An 18,961-nucleotide genomic window follows, 5' to 3' on the forward strand; every position below is an offset into this window, starting at 1 on the left:
GACATCACAAAATACCCCCAACTGCATCCCACCTCCCTTACCTTTGGACCACATATTTCCTCTACCCCATCGTCTCATCTTCCCCTTCCTCGTGTTTCCTTCCTCAGACCAAGGTCCGGCTACCCCTGGTGGGGCACAATATGCCGATCTACAGACACGCCTCGGCACTCGGACTTATTTGGTGGTGATGTGGTGCAGTTTTAAGATGCGCCCTAACTTGCCATGAGGCGTGGATGGAAATCAAGCCACATGCGTGAGTATCTGAATGCAGACTGTGGAACTAATGTGCATGACTTCGTAGGTTTTTACTTTCTGAAAGAAAGTGAATTCTTATGAAAATGACCATGTTCCACTGGAAAACATTGGTGAGGAATTGGTGAGCCAGCCCGCTGTAGAGCTGTCCTTTTGCCTTTCACAGAGAACCCTTTTGTTGCTTAGGACTATTGGATCTCTGAGGAAATGGCAGTGCTTTTACCAGCTGGTTGCTATGGCTACTAATGAGCACTTGGGGAGATGCGTCCTTGTTTATGCCGAGACTTCGACATAAATAAAGGCGTAATACAGAGGCCACACACACTTTAATTGCTACATAAAAGTTTGTGTGTTGGTGAAATGGATAATTCAAATGTGGCCACTGAAACCAATGACCATTAACAAGACAAGTATTTTATTTCGATGTATCTCCTGTGAGGCTGCCTCCATCTCAGACACTGTCCCCTGACACTCAGTAGCAAGCATGCAAGCAGTTTCTGCCTGAGGAAATCGAAAGCTAGGCACCGGTCAGACATATATGTCCTCACTAACTCTAGCTGCTGATGACGTCTGACCCAAAAGCCTGGATTCCAGAAGTTTTAGACTACAACTCCCATGATCCTTGACTATGCTCCCAGGGCTGACGGGAGTTGTAGTGCAAAACGTATGGTGACTGCGAGTCATGCGTTGCAGCAGAGGTGTTGCTAGGGGGGGGGGGGGCTCAGGGAGCTATAGCCCCTGGTCTTTTGGCTGTAGCCCCGGATAGAATCTCAGGAGCTACAGCCAAAAGGCTAGCTAGCCCCCAGTCCCAACAGTTCTGACAGCGTAGCCCCGGGTCTTTTCCAGACCTAGCAACACCCCTGGGATGCAGAACCCTGGGCTAGGTTGGTAGCCTGGACAGACTTGAGTCTTGAATAAGTAAAGAAGGGTCCACCCTGACTCAATGTCGGGTGGGACACCTTGTCCCAGTATTGGGCGTTCACTTGTCCATCAATCGACCGACTGGGCATTGTACTGTTGTGTCAATATAATTAAATGAAATGGACTGAAGTAATGCTACGGTAAAAGGAAAGCCCAGCAGTGGAGCGAAATGTCCCTTATGACATGGAATCAGCTTGGGTGCTTTACAAGTGAAAGCTGGGGGGTTCCTTCAAAATGTAAAGACTGTGGGATACTTCATTGATATACAGAAGGAGCTCTTCCTAAAGGAATGCCTGGGCCTGTCATTTTCAGTGCAGGTCTAAAGGGACAATCCAGTAGGTAAGATTGGCGTGGCCTTCCAACAGAGCCTTCTGGAGGAGGCAGCTAGGAATCCCCCCATATGGCTAGAGCAGGGGTCCTTCCTTGGGGGAAGAGGGGGGATCCTTTTATAAGTGTAGACTGATGATCATTCCATTGCTGAAGGCAAAGGGACCATATTGTAAAGGAAGGCTGGATAAATTCCAAAGGGGTAGACTGACAATCCTTCCATAACTGAAGACTAAGGGTGTGTCTAGGGGGAGGCTGGCTTCCTTCTGCAAGGGTGGACCAACTAAGGGCTCAATCAGCACTTTATAGGTGAAAGGTAGTTTTTCTAACATAGAATGAGGCAGCATTTATTAGGGGGCAGAAGTAAGACTCTGACACAGAGTGATATTTGTGGTTGGTATAAACTTGTATTCAGGTGAGAAAATGAAAAGAAAACCCCTACGTTGCCCTAGCTCTAAGAGGGGTTTCCCTGCCTCAACCAAAATTACTGATGTCACTATCAGAATGTCAAAATCAGGAATTCAAATTCCTATGCCAGAATCCTACCTCTGTCCCTCACACCATTATGTTAAACTAAATGAAAAGAAGGGTGACTTCCTAGTCCGGAGAAGTGACTCCCTTCCCCGGGACCAAAAGGCAGTTCTTGGTTTTAAAAGTTCTTAAAGTTCTGATTCAAGTGTTGGGGGAGATCTCTCCCTTCCCCAGCCTTCCTCAGGTTTCTGGTATAGTTCACCAACTGCTGGTCAAGCGTCTCCTTTCCCCAGCCCTCCTTAGGTTTATAACACAGTTCACCAATCAGTACCACGAATGGTGGGGAATGCCTCCTTTCCCCAACCAGCCTTTCTCAGGCTTCTCCAAACTGTGGTGGCTCCCTGACTCTGGTTAGCAGACCTGATTCCCTCCTACTAGGCACTGCAACAAATAAGAGAAGTTTTGATACTTTTTCAAACCGTGGTGGGTCCCTGACCCTCAGTGGCAGAGCTGGCTTCCTTCTACTGGGCACTGCAATGAGGATGAGGGGTTTTGGATGATGTTGACCCCGGCTGGCAGGCCTGGTTCCCTTCTCTCCCAGGTCTCTTAGGTTGAAATCCAGAGTTGGTTTACTCGCCTGCAAAGTACTGTGTTCATATGCCTTGTTCTCACAGTTCTCTTTGACTTCTCCCTTGTTGTTTGACAGTTCAAGGTCATCTTCCCTCCAAGTACTGCCACGAGGAAGATTAGTTATCCTTGTTACGTGATATGTTCTTTTCATGTAAGGGTCCCAAACCCTATTTTCTTTGTTATAGTATCTTTGTAAGCTTTTCTTAATGTCCCATAGAGGTTATCCTCTGTTCCCCACCTTTTGTGTACTGTTGACTTTAGGGTGTCTAGTACCCTCTGGGGACCCCGAACAATAGACTCAGCCACCCAAATACCTTTAGGGTCTTGGCTGCAGCCCTATGTTTGGTCACGGGCTTCCCTGAGTCTCTTTTTGGCTCACGGGCTCTCTGGGGCTCTTCTGGACTTGATGCAGCAGCTCTGCGCCTCTTGACTCTGTTTGGTGTGTCCATTGCAGCTGGACCGCATGGTCCTGAAATGCTGTGCTGCTGTTGATCTCCTAAGCTGGCCTTGTGTTTCTCTCACTGTGTCGCTGGGACACTGTATTTCTCACCCTCTCCCATCCCGGTATCCCTGCAGTTCTCCGCTTTGAGCGTCAATCATGCTCTCCGTTCCTCCAGGGAGAATCCAACACCCAGGTGAGTCCGTCATCAGTTTTTATGTTGGCATTCAGCACGGCCAAGACCGTTCACCTAAGTTCCTCAGAGTAATCCTCGTGGATGCGCAATTCTTCCTCACCACAGATTCTTGGCTTGGATATTCATAACAACTACCTCTACTCTTCCTCATCTCAGTCCTTTTTACTTCCTGAATTCTACAGAAGTCTAACAGATCGGAGGGTAGGGGTAGAGGGAGAGAGAGAGGGTAAAGGAGAGGTTAGGTGTTGGGCGGATACTGCGTTCTCCTACTATAGTCCTCACTGGTCCCATATAGGGCTTCCCCTCCCATGAGATTCACCCACTGAGTACCAACCGCGAGGGTACTATTGGGTAGCGGCCTCAACTACCAGGCCTCATGGGAAGGGGCTCACCCTACAGAAGCAGTGACAACATCCCGGGATTTGTCACACATTCCATGATGGAAAGTAGAGGGTTCCATGTAATAATGTCCCCACAAAAATATCGCCATGCAAAAATATCGCCGAAAAATGGCATTTTTTGTGGGGACATTATTGCATGGAACATGCGGGCTGCCCCTGTCCCCATATATATGGTCACCCATATAATATCGCCACAACCTTTTCCCGGCGATATTATGTACGACGACCATATATATGGGGATAATATTACCTGATACCAAGTAGAGATGCTTTCATGAGGCTCATCTGCTGATAAGTGAAGAGTAAGGGGCCTAAGAAGTAAAGGGTTTGGATTGTTAATTTAGAGTAGACAGTGGGTCCTTCGATAAGTGAAGACTAAGCAGCCCTTCCATAAGTGATGGCTAGTTATCCTAAAGATTGTGCTTCATCATGTAGGACGACTTGAGACATATGCCCTCGGACCAAAGACATCCCTGAGTATTCTCAGTTGCCATTGGATTCTGTGGAACTCACTGTTATGCTCACCTGATATCCCCGGGGGCGTCTGGAAGGCTCTGAGATCTGGAACCCTGGATGCATAGTTGCCCAGTGCTGAATAATGAATCTTAGTTATTTGTAGGGTGAGTTATCCGTCCTGCGTTTCTTGTGCAGGGGCGCTTGACATTTGTTGGCGAGTTGCCCGAGTTGCTTCTCTGATGTAGTTCGCCTTCCTTGGGCCCAGGCCTGCTGTGACCCCGAATCTGCTGGTAGGCAGGTAGGTTTGTTAATTGCAAGTCTTTGTTCTGTTTATGGTGGGAATTAGTTTAATGTCTTTATCTCTTTTTCAGGTGGGAAGGTCTTGATGCTGGTGTGCCGGATGCAGAGGCACGTTTTCTAGGTAAGAGAAAGCGCGACGCGCAGCGCCTTTATTGTCTTTTAAAGCTATCCTGTGTTTTCTTCTTCTTCTCCTCACAGGCCGCTCTGGTGCTGCGAGTGGATGAGATCGCGATGAAAAACAGGACCCTGGAATCCGTTAAGGTAAGTACAGCGCTGTGCGGTTGTTTAATATTGAAAGCGAACCTGTATATGTCTCTTTTCCTTTGCAGATGTTGCTGTGGTCTCCGGGTGGAAGCTTGGCATAGCGCGATGGAATTCAGACTCTTGGAATTCGATGTTTTGGAAGCGCGCGTTCTAATATTGTTTTTCCCTTGCTCGTTATTGCAAGTTGCAATGTTCGAACGGCAGCTGTGGTAGCGGTTTGCCGGAAGTCCTTAAACTAATACTCACAGGTGAGTGATGTTTCTTCTTCTCTCGGTTTCCACAGATTGCAGCCCAGTTGAGATGCTGAGTACTGTATGGTGTTTTCTCAGGTAAAACAGAATAATCTTGTTCTTGCAGGATTACAGGAAGATGCTGAAGACCAGGAGCTGGACACACTGAGCGTCACACTACAGGTTGCAGAATAACTCGAAGCGTGTTCTGCAGTCAGGGTGTGGTTTATATAGCCCAGGTAAAGTAGTACCAGGGAAAGTAGTTCCAGGCCTGCCACACCCAAAACTCTAGACCGCATGGCTTGGTTCTTAGAAATAGACTGTGTGGGTGCTTCCATGTTGGATTTAAAGGACCATGTACATAAATGGGACCTAGTTTGAACAGCCCTTCCTTCCTACATATGAGCCTGGTGCCAAAGGCGACAGGACTGGTTCCATGAGCCCTTTTGCAGTGGTTTTAAGGCCCTCAGGTTTCTGGTGGGAGCCTGCTTGTGGCACAACTTGTGCCCCCTCACAGAGGTCATGACACCCGCTGACAGGCAATCATTATTCCCAGACCCATCCTGCAGCTTTGGCAGACAGGTTTCTGTTCACCCGGTCAATCAGACTCACCAAATCTCCCAGAGATTTGGTGTGCGCTGGGACATTCAGAAACCCTATACAAGAATCAAATAACTCTCATATCACTTTTGCTGGTGGGTTTTGTGAGCTTGCAGGAGCATACAAGGCAAGCCGAACGCTTGTGTTTTAGAGAAAATTTGGTAGATGTTGGAGGTGTTTAATGCTCTTCATTGCCAGTACTTTATGTGCAAGTGCATTGTTGTCTTTATTTGCCCCCTGTTGTCTGTGTGTGTGGTTGTTAGGCCCCCTTTGTCATCTTTCCTTTTAGTCTTGCTTTCTCTCATAAACATGACTCCAAAATGTTTTTCCTTTCCATCGCCGTATTGTTTTTATCCTCTATGTGACCCCAAAATCTATTTTTTTAAAAATCAAAATGAAGCCTTTTTGTATTCCTAATCCATTTGGCTCTGTGTTTGTCATCCTATTTGGCACTGTGTGACTTTTTGCACTTGTTGGCTTACTCTACCCTTAGCCCCAAGGCATACTATTAAAAAGTGTCCCCTTTTACATTCCCACTGGCCTGTGCAGTGCAAAAGAAAAACCTTCCCATTATTGTGTGAACCATAAAATCACTCCTGTTCTGGTCACCTTCCTCTGTGTGTCTGAGAGCCAAGTGTGACTGCATATGTTTGCCCTAGCCACGTCTCTGTGTTTGTTTTATTGTCTAGTGTGTTAGTCCTTCCTAAAAAAAAGGGCGGGGGGAATTGAAATCATGGAGGGGTGCAGAAATTTGGGGGAGGAAGCAGAGGGCGGTTTCTTGTGCGATGAAGATTTTGATTGACCAGTGTCAGAGGAAAATTATTCGCCGGTTTTGGGTATGGGCACTGCAGGTGCAAGACGCCCAGACCAAGTGTAGCCTGGGGTGGTAGAGAAATTGGGGGATGGTGCAGAAATAGAAGAGGGAGGGCTGGCAGAGGGTTTTCCTGATGAAGGATGGATCATGTGCATCTGAAATACATTTGATTCTGTAGATTCTGTCTTTGTGTAGCTTAGGAAGTAGATATTCTTTCATTAAAAGAGTGCACATAGCATGCTTACTGATGCATGAGTTTTAGTGAACATCTTCAATGATGCATAATCTGTAGTAGCTCTGCCACCTCGGTGCACCCAGCGAAAAGGAAGTACTCCCTAGTTTGTATTCTCTATAAAGGATTTGTCAGTGCCACAGGGGTACGAGATGAAGGAGGAAGAGGCTGGGTTAACAGCGAGGATCTATGTCATTTGTGATGAATCCTTGGATGTCGTCCCTTCTCACCGAGGGGGAGCCCCTTCCCATGAGGCCAGGTGAGGCTGCTAGCTGATAGCCTGCCTCGGGTGGTACTCAGCTGGTGGCTCTCATGGCAATGGATGCCCCCTATGGGACTAGGGCCGACTATCCAGAAAGACAGCGGTATGTCCACATTGCACCACAACCACCCTCATCCTCCTATACAGGGCACAATAGTTTCCCACACTTCCATGGATTTGTGTAGGGTAGATAACACAACCCTCATGAGAAACACTGAGGCGAGGAAGAGTAGGGACCACCCACCAGAAGTACACTGGAAGACTGAGACTGTGTTCCGTTTAAACCCAGTGTTAGCCATCTGCTGCTGCTGGTCCTGCTCCCAGTGTGTTGGGCTTTACTTTCGTAGAGGGTGCCTGTGATACCGGCAGAGAATGGTGTGAACCCTACAATCTCAGAAAACTTTGCAGATTGAAGGAATCAGAACATTGGATCTACATTAAACAGAGTGCGGATGCGTTGTTGCTTGTGATACGAGAGACCCACATAGTGAATTCAGCCACAGCTCCGGGGTAGAAATCACTAAATGGTCATCTTGACAAATGGGAACATTGACAAAATAAAAGGCGAGGTGCAAAAGTATCAACAGGACTCAGCAACATAAAAAAGGGACTTTAAGGCCATACATGTATGACAGGAAACAGGACAGACGTGAACCCTCAAAGTGAAAGCCTAACTGGTATAAACCAGTGTAGACCAAAAAGAAGAGTGTTATAGAGAATTCCCTTTGCTCAATCTGGCCTCTCCCATGTGCTCTCTGAAAAGTGGAAATCATTAGGTTTTTAAAGGCTGATGCGGAAAATGCAATGTTTCTGCCTGTAGTATGTTCCGTTACTTGCAGCATGCCAGAGTGATGATGGCCCCTGTGGTCACTTGGGAATAAAAGGGGAGATGACATTGTGACACAAATATCCCCAAGAGATCACCATAGGTAGGTTTGAAACTAGAGGTTAGAGTTTCTAATCTAATCCCAGGCCCTGCTCCACCTTGCCTGGGAAACCTCCCGCTCCACCCGGCAGACCCTTGCTGCATTTACAGTATCCGTGAACGCTTCAACACTCTAAGATGGCAGACCTCTCCACTGTGTCCCCACATCATTGTCGGAACCCAGTTTCATTGGCTAGCTGTGCCCTTTACCACGCGACTGGATTGGATTCCTAGATGTTTTTTGGGCTGCCCCCACAAGCCGGCAGGTGAAGCCTACCTGCGGCGAAGGTACAGGCAAAGGCACACGTGTTCTTCCTGCCTGCGCCTGTCCAGGCTGAACAAGCTGTCTGCTGCCGTCCCGCTCTACACCTTGGGGATGCCACTCTGCTTCTGGTCCTCGTGCTGGTGCTATCCTTCCTGTCCGTGCTGGTCTTCGATGGTGCTTGCCTTACTGCACTCACTAGGTAATCCCCGCCGCTGCCCCAGAATACCTGCATTCAACCCTCGACACGTCTCCTTGCTCTCTCCCCTTCCCCATTACTCAATCGCCTCCCACCTGGCTGCCAAATTCCTCCTGATCACAGCAGCCTATTGCTCAGGTAAGCCCCCTGCCGTCTCTGCCTCCCTTCCTGCAGAGCTGTCCGAGGCCTTTACCGTCCCGCGCCGGCCCTTCTTCTCCGCCTCGCCATCCCTGCTGATGGTTGCTCTCCCACTCGCCTTCAATATTTCTGGTGCCTCATAGACTCCTACGAATGTCCCATGGTCTAGTAAGAATGTTTTTGTTTTGTTCTCCTCAGCCTTGTTCCCTCGCATTTTGTGTCGATGCCTTCTTGTTACAGCACTTGCACGATCCGAACGTCTCAAGGCCTAGTAGGAATGTTTCTCGTCGTGTATTTCTTCCTCCTTACCCCAGCCCCTTTTGTCTGATGCGCTTTGAAACACCATTTGGCTGTATAAGCGCATAATAGATAATAAATAAAGGTCAGTGGATGCCTAGAACAGCCTCCAGGATGAAACGCTGAATGCAAAAACAGTACACAAGCTTGTAGAGGCCTGGCACTCAAGCATGGCATCACTGATGGCAAAGTTGGAGAACATGCACAGTCTATCTAACCAGGGAAGACAGGAAATGGTCTGAGTGGAGTGGCCTGAAGGTTGACAGCTACAATACTTTTCACAGTGTCTGCATCTCTATGCATGGAATACCGAAAATACCATGTCAAAGGGAGAATGTTGAAGTAACAATTGAATCTGACAAATGTAGTTTGCAAACCATGGGCAACCATTGGGAAGGCCAACCATTTGGCTGTTGTCACAGACTTGGAGCCGAGGCTTGCGAGTCTGCAGAAGAGAACATCAGTTCCCCTCGTATGGAACCTAAGCAGACAGGCAGTCCAGCACCTCTACCCTCGTCTCTGGCCACTGGGGTGGCTTGCATACCATGAATGTGCAGACACTGAGGTCCTTTCCACTCATGGATTTGCATCACTCACTTTATCAACCTCACAAGGATGAAAGGCTGAGTCGGCCTTGCCAGGATTTGGACCTGCAGATCAAACACCGATCACAGTGACCAGTACTCGGTTGAGTGGGGTCGCTGTGATCTGTGTTTGATCTGTAGGTCCAAATCCCAGCTAGGTCAACTCACTCTTTCATCTTTCAAAGGTTGTTAAAGTGGGTACCAATTTCGATTGGGTAATAATAATTGGTATCCAGTGATATTCACGAATTGCAAATAACTAAATACATTTTAAACATACCCTGAATACAGAAAAATACAGAATTTTTGTGGTTGGGTAAAGGATTAAAACGGGTGGGGAGGGTTTAGGGTGGGGCGGAGTTATAAACCAAGGGAAATGGGGTGCTTGGGGGGACCGCCCCACCCAAAATAAAAAAAATTAAAAAGACGACAATGTGTATGTTTTCGGTATTTGGATATCATTAAAAATGTTATCGTTATTTCATTTTTCGTTAATATCACAGTGATCCATGATCAAGTAATATTCTAAATATGCATCTTGGGACTTCAGGTAAGTGAACCACGCAGAGCAGGAACACTCAGTGACAAGATCAGCATTTAGGCAGGAGAGCATAGGTGATACTTCTTCTCAGTTCAAGCTCCACCCCTGAAATCCTGTCCAAGGGACTCCTCTGGAATCTGGGGCTACCCATTCCAATGCACCGGTTATAGGTGTCACAGGTTTCCACCCTTCTCACCTGTCTATGTTGCCTGATGTCCTCCTTTGGTGGAGTCTTCTTTCGTATGGTTCGGGACTTAAATAAGCCCGCTCGACCGTCCTCGGCTTCCAGATTACGTTCAGCTTCGATGTCCAGGATCACATGAAACTCCAGAAGTATTCAAGAAGGTGTTGGGGGCGCGCGGAAGCGGCACAGAGATTCCAGGAAGTAGAAAAGAGGGAAGAAGTCGAAAGAAGGGAATCCAGGGGCCAGGGATAGCAAGTAGCACTAGAGAAAGTTCGGAACACACGTCCGATCACAGCTAGTAGCAGCGTTGAGACGAGCGGGGCCGCGGGGGTGTGGCTTCTTTATAGAGGACGCTGCGTAGAACGTGAAGACTGGCGAGCAGCGTGCTGAGCTTGCTGCCATGTTGGTAGTATTATGGAGTGTAAGGCCCGACGTGACAGGGACCAGGAAGCCCAGAAGGGGCGAGTTCGATGGTTCATGACAGCATGCCTCCTCCGGAAACTCGTTCCACCGGGTTTTCCCGGGTGTATGAGATGGAACCTTCTGAGTAGCCTGGGGTATTTAGATTTGAGATAGGTTCCCAAGTGCGTTCACTAGGGGGATATCCTTTCCACTGGTACTGGAGTTTGGCCCGTCTATATCTAGAATCGCAAATCCTGGAGACCTCATACTCCAGTTGGTCATTGATGATTACTGGTTTGGGCCGAAGGTTAGTTCGAGAGGTCTGAACATATGGCTTTATTAAGGACGTGTGAAAGACTGGGTGGATTTTCTTCCAGGAGTCTGGAAGCTTGAGTCGGTAGGCCACTGGGTTGATGATTTCCTTTATAAGGAATGGCCCATAATATGGAGGAGCCAATTTATTTGGTCGCAAATGCTGTGGTAGTAGTTTCGAGGACAGCCAAACCTTATCCCCTATTGTGTAGGAGGGGCTTGGTCTTCGTTTGGAATCCGCATACAGTTTGGTCTGGGTCCTGGCCTTTTCTAATTGTTCTTTGGCTTCTCTTTGAACATTAATGAGCATTTCAATCCAGGAATCGACTGTTGGAACTGGTGTAGGATGAGGAAGGATGGAGGGTAGAACCGAAGGGTGAAATCCTTGGCTACAGAAAAAAGGACTGGTCTTAATAGCAGAGTGGTCTGAATTATTATAGGCGAATTCCGCCACTGGTATTAAGAGGGACCAATCGTCCTGGACCTTGGTAGCGAAGCAACGGAGGTATTTTTCCAAGGTTTGGTTTACGCGCTCTGTGGCTCTGTTGGTTTGGGGATGATATCCTGAGGAAAGAGCGTGTTGGATTCCTAGTATTTGGCAAAGATGTTTCCAGAACTGAGAAATGTATTGGGGCCCTCTGTCTGATATGATCTTGGAAGGGAGTCCATGCAGTCGGAATATGTGTTCCAGGAAAATTCCAGCAAGTTCTGACGAGGATGGTAGTTTAAACAGAGGTGTAAAATGGGCCACATGGGTGAACAAATCAATGGTGACCATGATGGGGTTGTGTATCCCCTGGAAGGTGGTAATTCCACAATGAAGTCTGTTGCTATGAATTCCCAAGGCCTTGTTGGAAGTGGAGGTTGCTGCAATAAACCCGCTGGTCTCTCGTTGTCATGTTTGTTTTGATTACAGACAGAGCATGTCTGGATGTACCTTTGTACATCAGTTTTCACTCCAGGCCACCAAAATTGCCTTTGTATTAATCGGAGGGTATTGGTAATACCACGGTGCCCGGAGTAAAGAGTATCGTGACAGAGATTTATTATCCTTTGCTGTAGTTTTTGTGTTGGGATGACCAAGGCATTGTCTTTGAACAAGTATCCATCTTTGGTCTTCAGTTTCCACTGGTTCCTGTCCGAGATACCTTTCCAGAGTTCCGAGGATTGAGTCTGACTGCGGACTTCATCTAGGAGGCTGGTCGCCTGGGCTACAATTATTGTGTGGGGAAGCATCTTGGGAAATGCTCGGTCATCAGAAGGTTCATAGTCAGGGCGCCGAGACAAGGCGTCAGCAATTACGTTTTGTGTTCCCGGAACATGGTGAATTTGGAACTGGTATTGAGCAAAGAAGAATGCCCAACGGGCCTGACGGCTGTTCCTGCATTCCAGGGCCTCTAACACTTGGAGATTTCGATGGTCCGTCCGAACCTGGACAGGATGTTTAGCTCCTAGAAGTAAATGACGCCACTCGGTGAAGGCTTGGCTGATGGCTAGAAGTTCCTTTTCTAAGACTGAGTAATGAGTTTCACTGGAGGTCAATGTCCGTGAAAGATAGGCAATAGGATGTTCCAACCCGTCATCTAGTTCCTGTTTCAGAACTGCTCCGATGGCATTGTAAGAGGCATCTGTTTCCACTAAGAATGGTCGATTTATATCAGGTTGAACCAGGATGGGGGCTTGTGTAAATTCTGTTTTTAGGCGTTGGAAAGCCTTCTCCTGGGCTGGGGTCCATCGATAGGGAGTATCTTATTTCAACAAGGAGATGATCGGTTGAACAATCTCGGAGAAGGATGGTATAAACTTCCGATAGAAATTGGCCAAGCCCAGGAAAGATTGGATCTGTTTTACAGAGGTCGGAGTTGGCCAGGATAGTATGGCTTTAACCTTGGATTGATCCATGCCTATGCCATCTGGGCTAAGGACAAATCCTAGATAGTGAACAGTGGAAACATGAAAAAGGCATTTCTCGGGTTTTGCTAGAAGCTTGTGTTCGCGTAGCCGTTGTAACACTGATTTAACATGTTCTTCGTGCTTGAGAGGATCCTTAGAGAATATCAACATATTGTCCAAGTAGATGATGACGAAAAGAAACAGCATATCTGAAAACACCCGGTCCATGAAGCGTAGGAAGATTGCCGGAGCATTAGAGAGTTCAAAGGGCATGACCAAGTATTCGTAATGACCGAAGGGTGTTCTGAAGGCTGTCTTCCATTTGTCACCTTCTCTAATACAAATCAAGTGATAAGCACCCCTAAGATCCAATTTGGTGAATATTACGGCTCCTCTTATGGCTTCCAGGATATCCGAGATCAAGGGTAATGGATAACGATCCTTAAGGGTGCACTGATTAAGACCTCGATAATCAAGACAAGGTCTGAGTTCCTTTGTGTCTTTTTTAGGAACAAAGAATAATGAAGCTCCAGCCGGAGACTTGGATGGGCTATGGTGCCATTTTTTAGGTTAGTATCTAGGTATTCTCGAAGGGCCTTTTTCTCTGGTTCAGACAGGATGAACATCCTTCCAAAGGGAATCACGGCTGAAGGTTCAGTCTCAATAGCACAGTCCTCAGGCCTATGGGGTGGCAGGGCTTGGACAATAGCAGAAGAGAACACATCAGCGTATTCCTGGTAGGTTTTAGGAACCTGGATGATGTTGGAGACCATAAGAGGATCTTGCTGAGTTGTTGAATGTTCTTCTGATGTTGTCGGTGAAGGATCCTGGAGCAGACAATGGGACATACAAAATTCGGAACCTAAGAACAGGGAACCAGCTTTCCAATTGATGTATGGGTTGTGTTTTTGTAGCCAGGGCATTCCCAAAACCATTGGGTAATGGGCATATTTTATGATGTCAAACTTTATCCTTTCTCAGTGATGGTTTATAGCAAGCTCATTTCCTTTGTCTGAAGGGTTATGGGTCCAGAAGAAAGAGGTCTTCCATCAATTGCTTCTGCAGGTTGCTGGACGTTCCGGGATTCATAAGGAATATGGTGTTTAAGGACCCATTCCTGATCTAAAAATATTCCCATGGCCCCACAGTCCACTAGTGCCAGAATGGGGTAGGATTCCTTCTCAGATGACAATAGAAAAGCCTGTAAGACTACCAGGGAGTTTTGTCCAGGAGAGTTCAAGGATGGTATAGATGTGGAGCCTGCACCTTTCTACCGAAACTGAGCTCCATCTAGGATCGGGAGCTGGTGTTTCCCGAACGCTGTGGAGGGGCTAAGGGACATTCTCTGACTAAATGCTTGTCCGAGGCACAGTACATGCATAAGCCAGTATGTATCCTTCTCAGCCTTTCTTGGGGGGATATGGGTCCACGGAAGGCCCCTAGCTGCATGGGTTCGGGTTCATTTGTAGGACCAAGAGAATCTTCGGATTTTGAAGGGCTTGCAAGAGGATTTTTTTGGATGGTTGACTTTGTCTTCCTTTTCTCTGCCTTTCTTTCCTGGATTCAGAAATCAATTTGTAGAGCAAGATCCGTAAGTGCCTGGTAAGAACTAGGACGTTCTACCCAGGCTAATTCATCCTTAACATCTTCATTTAGCCCTCTTTGAAAGAGGGTGAAGCAAGCTTCAGAAGGTCAACCCGCTTCTTTAGCCAATTCCTTGAATCGAGTTACGTAGGTGAGCATGTCCTGAGAGCCTTGATGGAAATCGAGTAAGCGTTCTTGAGCACTAAAGACCTGTTCTGGGCGGTGAAACATAGTTTTTAGTGCTTGAATGAATCCATCACAATCATCCAAAAGAGAATCTCCGGTGTTAACTAATGGTGTGGCCTAGGCTAAGGCATTCTCAGTGAGGTGAGAAATAATAAAGCCCACTTTAGCCCTGGGGGTGGAAAAATAATAAGGTTTAAAGGTAAAGTGGACCAAATAAGAATCCAGGAATCCTTGGAGGGTTTTTGCACAGCCGTCATATTTGTCAACAATGCCGCCCAATAGCACGCTGTCCTTAGAGGCAGAGTCGCGTGAGAGTACCAATTGTTTCAGCACGGCGTTCTCCGCTTTCATGTTCTGTACTTCGGTCGATAATTCTTGCATGCCACGCATAAGAGCCTGGATGGCCGCCTCCATGTCTGTATCGACTTCGGTCAGGTGGCGTCTCAATCTGTCACAGGTTTCCCCCCTTCTCACCTGTCTATGTTGCCTGATGTCCTCCTTTGGTGGAGTCTTCTTTCGTATGGTTCGGGACTTAAATAAGCCCGCTCGGCCGTCCTCGGCTTCCAGATTACGTTCAGCTTCGATGTCCAGGATCACGGGAAACTCCAGAAGTATTCAAGAAGGTGTTGGGGGCGCGCGGAAGCGGCACAGAGATTCCGGGAAGTAGAAAAGAGGGAAGAAGTCGAAAGAAGGGAATCCAGGGGCCAGGGGATAGCAAGTAGCACTAGAGAAAGTTCGGAACACACGTCCGATCACAGCTAGTAGCAGCGTTGAGATCCGTGGGGCCGTGGGGGTGTGGCTTCTTTATAGAGGACGCTGCGTAGAACGTGAAGACTGGCGAGCAGCGTGCTGAGCTTGCCGCCACGTTTGTAGTATTATGAAGTGTAAGGCCCGACGTGACAGGGACCAGGAAGCCCAGAAGGGGCGAGTTCGATGGTTCATGACAATAGGTCAAAGGTTCAAATCAAAAGGTTCGAAATACAATAGGGTCGAATCAAAAGGACCGAAAACAAAAGGTTTGAACTTTTTTTTTGTACTTTTTTTTGTGGGGGTCCCCCCCCAAACCCTTGTTTTTGTGGTAAAAAACACTTTTTTACCTATACGGAAACCCCAAAAAAATATATAATTTAAAAAAAAATAATAATAAAATCGAACCTTTTGTTTTCGGTCCTATTGACTCCACCCTATTGCATTCGAACCTTTTGTATTCGAACCTTTAACCGGACACCCAATGCACCTACTGATGCAATATATGTACAGTAAGGACGCTGCAGTTCTATGTAAAGCACTTTGGATAAAAGTGTTATATGAATAACAAGTTATTTTTATTAGTTATTATCACATGACCTCCAGCCAGAAATGTTTTTAGTTAATGCTTCACTGCGGGGGCCCATTCTTCTATTGCCACCTGGGATTTCAGAGTCAGCCAATCAGGATCCCAGGAACACTATCTTTCTTTCCTAATCGATTCCCACATTTGATTCTGCTGGCTAGCGCCTACTCTCTTTGTTTTCTCTTTACCGCCAGCCCCTTTGCGATGCTGATTTGCCAGACTCGCTGCCCCTCAGTCGCCACCCTGGTATACCCGACTCTGGAACCCCAGGCCCCCTTCTCATTTACCACTGCATCTTCAGATCCACCATCACCTGACTGGCCGGAACCACTCTACTCCACCACCACCCCTGCACGAACAGCTCTGCGTGAAGCATTAGAGGCTGGTTCCATGGGAGATATCTTCCTTGGCGTTTTTTTGGTCTGAAAGAACTACCACACCATCATCATTGCCCATTTCTTCAGACCAAAAATATTTTTCACAACACCCAGAGGGTGTTGTCAGGGTGCCTGTAGCTATGTTGCCTCAATTGACAGGGCAAATTCGATGGTAAGCACCCCGCTGACTCCATTATCGCTATGATAGGGCCTATTAAGCTGGGCAACGGGCATTACTCCCCAGTATGGCCCATTGAACGTGGCATTATAGCATAAGTAAATTTTCAATTTGCAAAAGTACTTCGGGAATGCCCCTTGTGTGATGTGACAAGTGATGACGTGAGTATACAATAGAGGAACATGGCCAAAGGTGCACAGATGGTACCTATTGGGCCGGAAGGCTAGCTCAGGGGCAACGCGTTTGTTCTGGAAGCAAGACAATGCAGCACAACACAGGTTCGAATCCCGATCCCGCACTTAGAAAACACTCGCAAGTTATACATGAACAATAAAGTAAACAAATACAATCTCACCACCTGCCCTGCCAAAGTCCATTCAAGTGTGATATTGATAAAAGACCACATATTAGTATACACATGGGGGTAATTTTAAGGGGAGTGGTGGGGTGTTTTTCCCCCTCCCCAGATTTCGTGGCCCACTGGTTTGTCCCCATCATTTGGCAGGGGCTCCTTTCCTTTAGATGTCATGCCCCGCCCCCAACATTTTCGACTCATATCAATAGTACACTTTTAGTACTCTTAGAATCATGTTTGTTTCGGGTAGCAATGGGAAATAGAATACAAATCTTTGTTTCGTAGCATTTCCTACTCAGTGAAGATGAGCTTGCATTGCAAGCACATTCATGAGAGCTCCACAATGAAAAGCCCCACCCTGTGACGAGCGCGTCTGCAACGTACACATTCCGCAGCAACGTACACAATCCGCAGCGCCGTGGTTTTGCGTCAGTGCCCGACCGCAGTAACGTAAGACCTTACCCTCTTGCGTGGTGAGGTCATCGTCAGCGAAGGTGTTAAAGTTGCCGCAGAGACCGCAGGTCCTGTTGAAGTGCTTGTCAGACAGCATGATCTGCACGTTGCCGCTGACGTCAACCCTCACCGCAAAACCGTGCTCGGCGCTGCTCAGCTTGTAGTAGCCCGCTTCATTTTCAAGGAAGATGCCATTGGAGGCGTAGGGCATGGAAATCCTGACAGAAAGAGAACGCGCATTTTACAATGTTAAATTCCATCTAAAGCGCTCAGAGGTCTTTTGGGGGTTTAAGCACTGTACATGTACACAAGCTGCTGACACAGAAAACTAGGAAGATCAGAGGACAGGGCGCCCCTCTGCATATACATTTTTATTTTATTTATTGTTATTCTTAGTTCGAATGAACGTTTGCAACAGTAAAATATTATAAATTACTTCCATACTTATTCATTTACACAATAATTACTTCCACCGTGGTGTAATATCCCAATGTCAAGTGGGAAATCTAGGACACATAGGTTTAAACAAAAATACTACCTGAACTCAACATAAACCGTTGGAACACAGAGTGCTATTGTTTCGCATGTGCAATGCTCTTCGTGCAATTTCATTATTGCCAGTGCTGTGCTATATTTGCACTGGCGCTTTTCTGATTTGAAGATGTGTTCATTTGATTACACATGTGCACGTGCGTTTGTTTATGTGCAAACGTACCCGCAATACTGCCCTCATGAGCAGTTCTAAGTCGCGACTCGTATAACCTGGACATTTTTCCATTGGCGTCAAAAAAGCTATTATGCTAAAACTGCATCCAGTTTAAATAATTGGGGTGCAAGCCTAACGCCCGCATACAGATGTGCACAGCACCTCGTGACATGCTGAGGTTTCGTAACATACTTTGGCCGAGGCTGTCCAGGCTCAAAACATCTCATTAAAAAGCCAATCACCCCTCCCCCCGCCCCCTGATTCTTGCAAGTGCAGAGGCCCAGCACACATTTTCCAGTAGCGTCAGCCAGATGCAGGAAGGCGGAAAAGCACGTCACTGCGCTCTCGCAGGAACTTCAAAGGTCAGAACATGTGGTAGGAAACTGAACTTTCTGGCTAGTTATTTGCAGCCTGACTACTGCGTGTTTTCAATCTTGGAAGTATTCTCCATACCATCAGGCGAGTAGGAATTAGCTTTTTTTTCCATGGTTACTAATTTTTAAAGCAGACCCAGCCTCTTTCTTTTCTTAGCTCTTCAAACACATACTTATCTACTGGCAACACCCCGTGTGTAGTAGGCGAGTCCAGTTTCACGGTTAACCAGTGGCGTAAGTGGTACTGGAAAATGAGCCCGGGGCTCATCAAGGGGGCGTGGCCTGCCGGCTCGTTAGGCCACGGCCCCTTGACGAGCCCCGGCTCAATGTGCTACAGACACCCCTGACAGGCAGCCTTTTGCAGAAATCAGCACCCTCTACCCCATCCTGTATTTATTTGCTCAAGGCTTGCCTGGCAGGGGACAGTGCCGCAACTTTTCAGTCTTAATAGTGGCACTGCACCTCGACAGGCATCATGCCTGGGGAGGGACAGCGTCACCATTAAGGCTGAAAAAGTGAGGCTGCTGGAAGCGAAGGCCTTTCATCCTAAAGCCTGAAACTCCAGCGAATGAGCAGGAGCTTCAGAAAAAATAGAGTCCTCTACATCCAGAGGCCTCACCTTTCTTCCATAATGGTGATGCCAGCCCACGGGCATCTCTTGCTTGAAGGGATGCCTCGCAGGTTCCGTGCCACCATTATGGATTAAAGGCATTTTTTTCTGAAGCCTGAAGCTCTCGGACATTAGTAAGAGCTTCAGGTGTCAGAAAAAAATACAGGGAACTACACATAGTGCTTTCTCCCTTTGGACAGCAGCCACTGTCACATCGAGGATGCACCGTGAACACTAGTGGTCCCATTGCCAGCGAGGGACAAGCGAGCACCA

At 47.3% G+C, this 18,961-nt stretch overlaps 1 protein-coding gene across 1 annotated transcript in view; it reads right to left on the minus strand.

The window, feature by feature from the left end:
* VWF (von Willebrand factor) overlaps positions 1–18,961 on the minus strand; it is a 1,005,270-nt gene that overhangs the window by 879,293 nt on the left and 107,016 nt on the right. Inside the window, exon 5 of the mRNA XM_069628335.1 lies at positions 17,008–17,216. Coding sequence (XP_069484436.1) covers positions 17,008–17,216 — 209 coding nt within the window. The remainder of the gene's footprint in view (positions 1–17,007; positions 17,217–18,961) is intronic.

The sequence above is a fragment of the Ambystoma mexicanum genome, chromosome 12, assembly GCF_040938575.1.
Source record: "Ambystoma mexicanum isolate Mex_15411 chromosome 12, UKY_AmexF1_1, whole genome shotgun sequence".
Classification (NCBI taxonomy): domain Eukaryota; kingdom Metazoa; phylum Chordata; class Amphibia; order Caudata; family Ambystomatidae; genus Ambystoma; species Ambystoma mexicanum.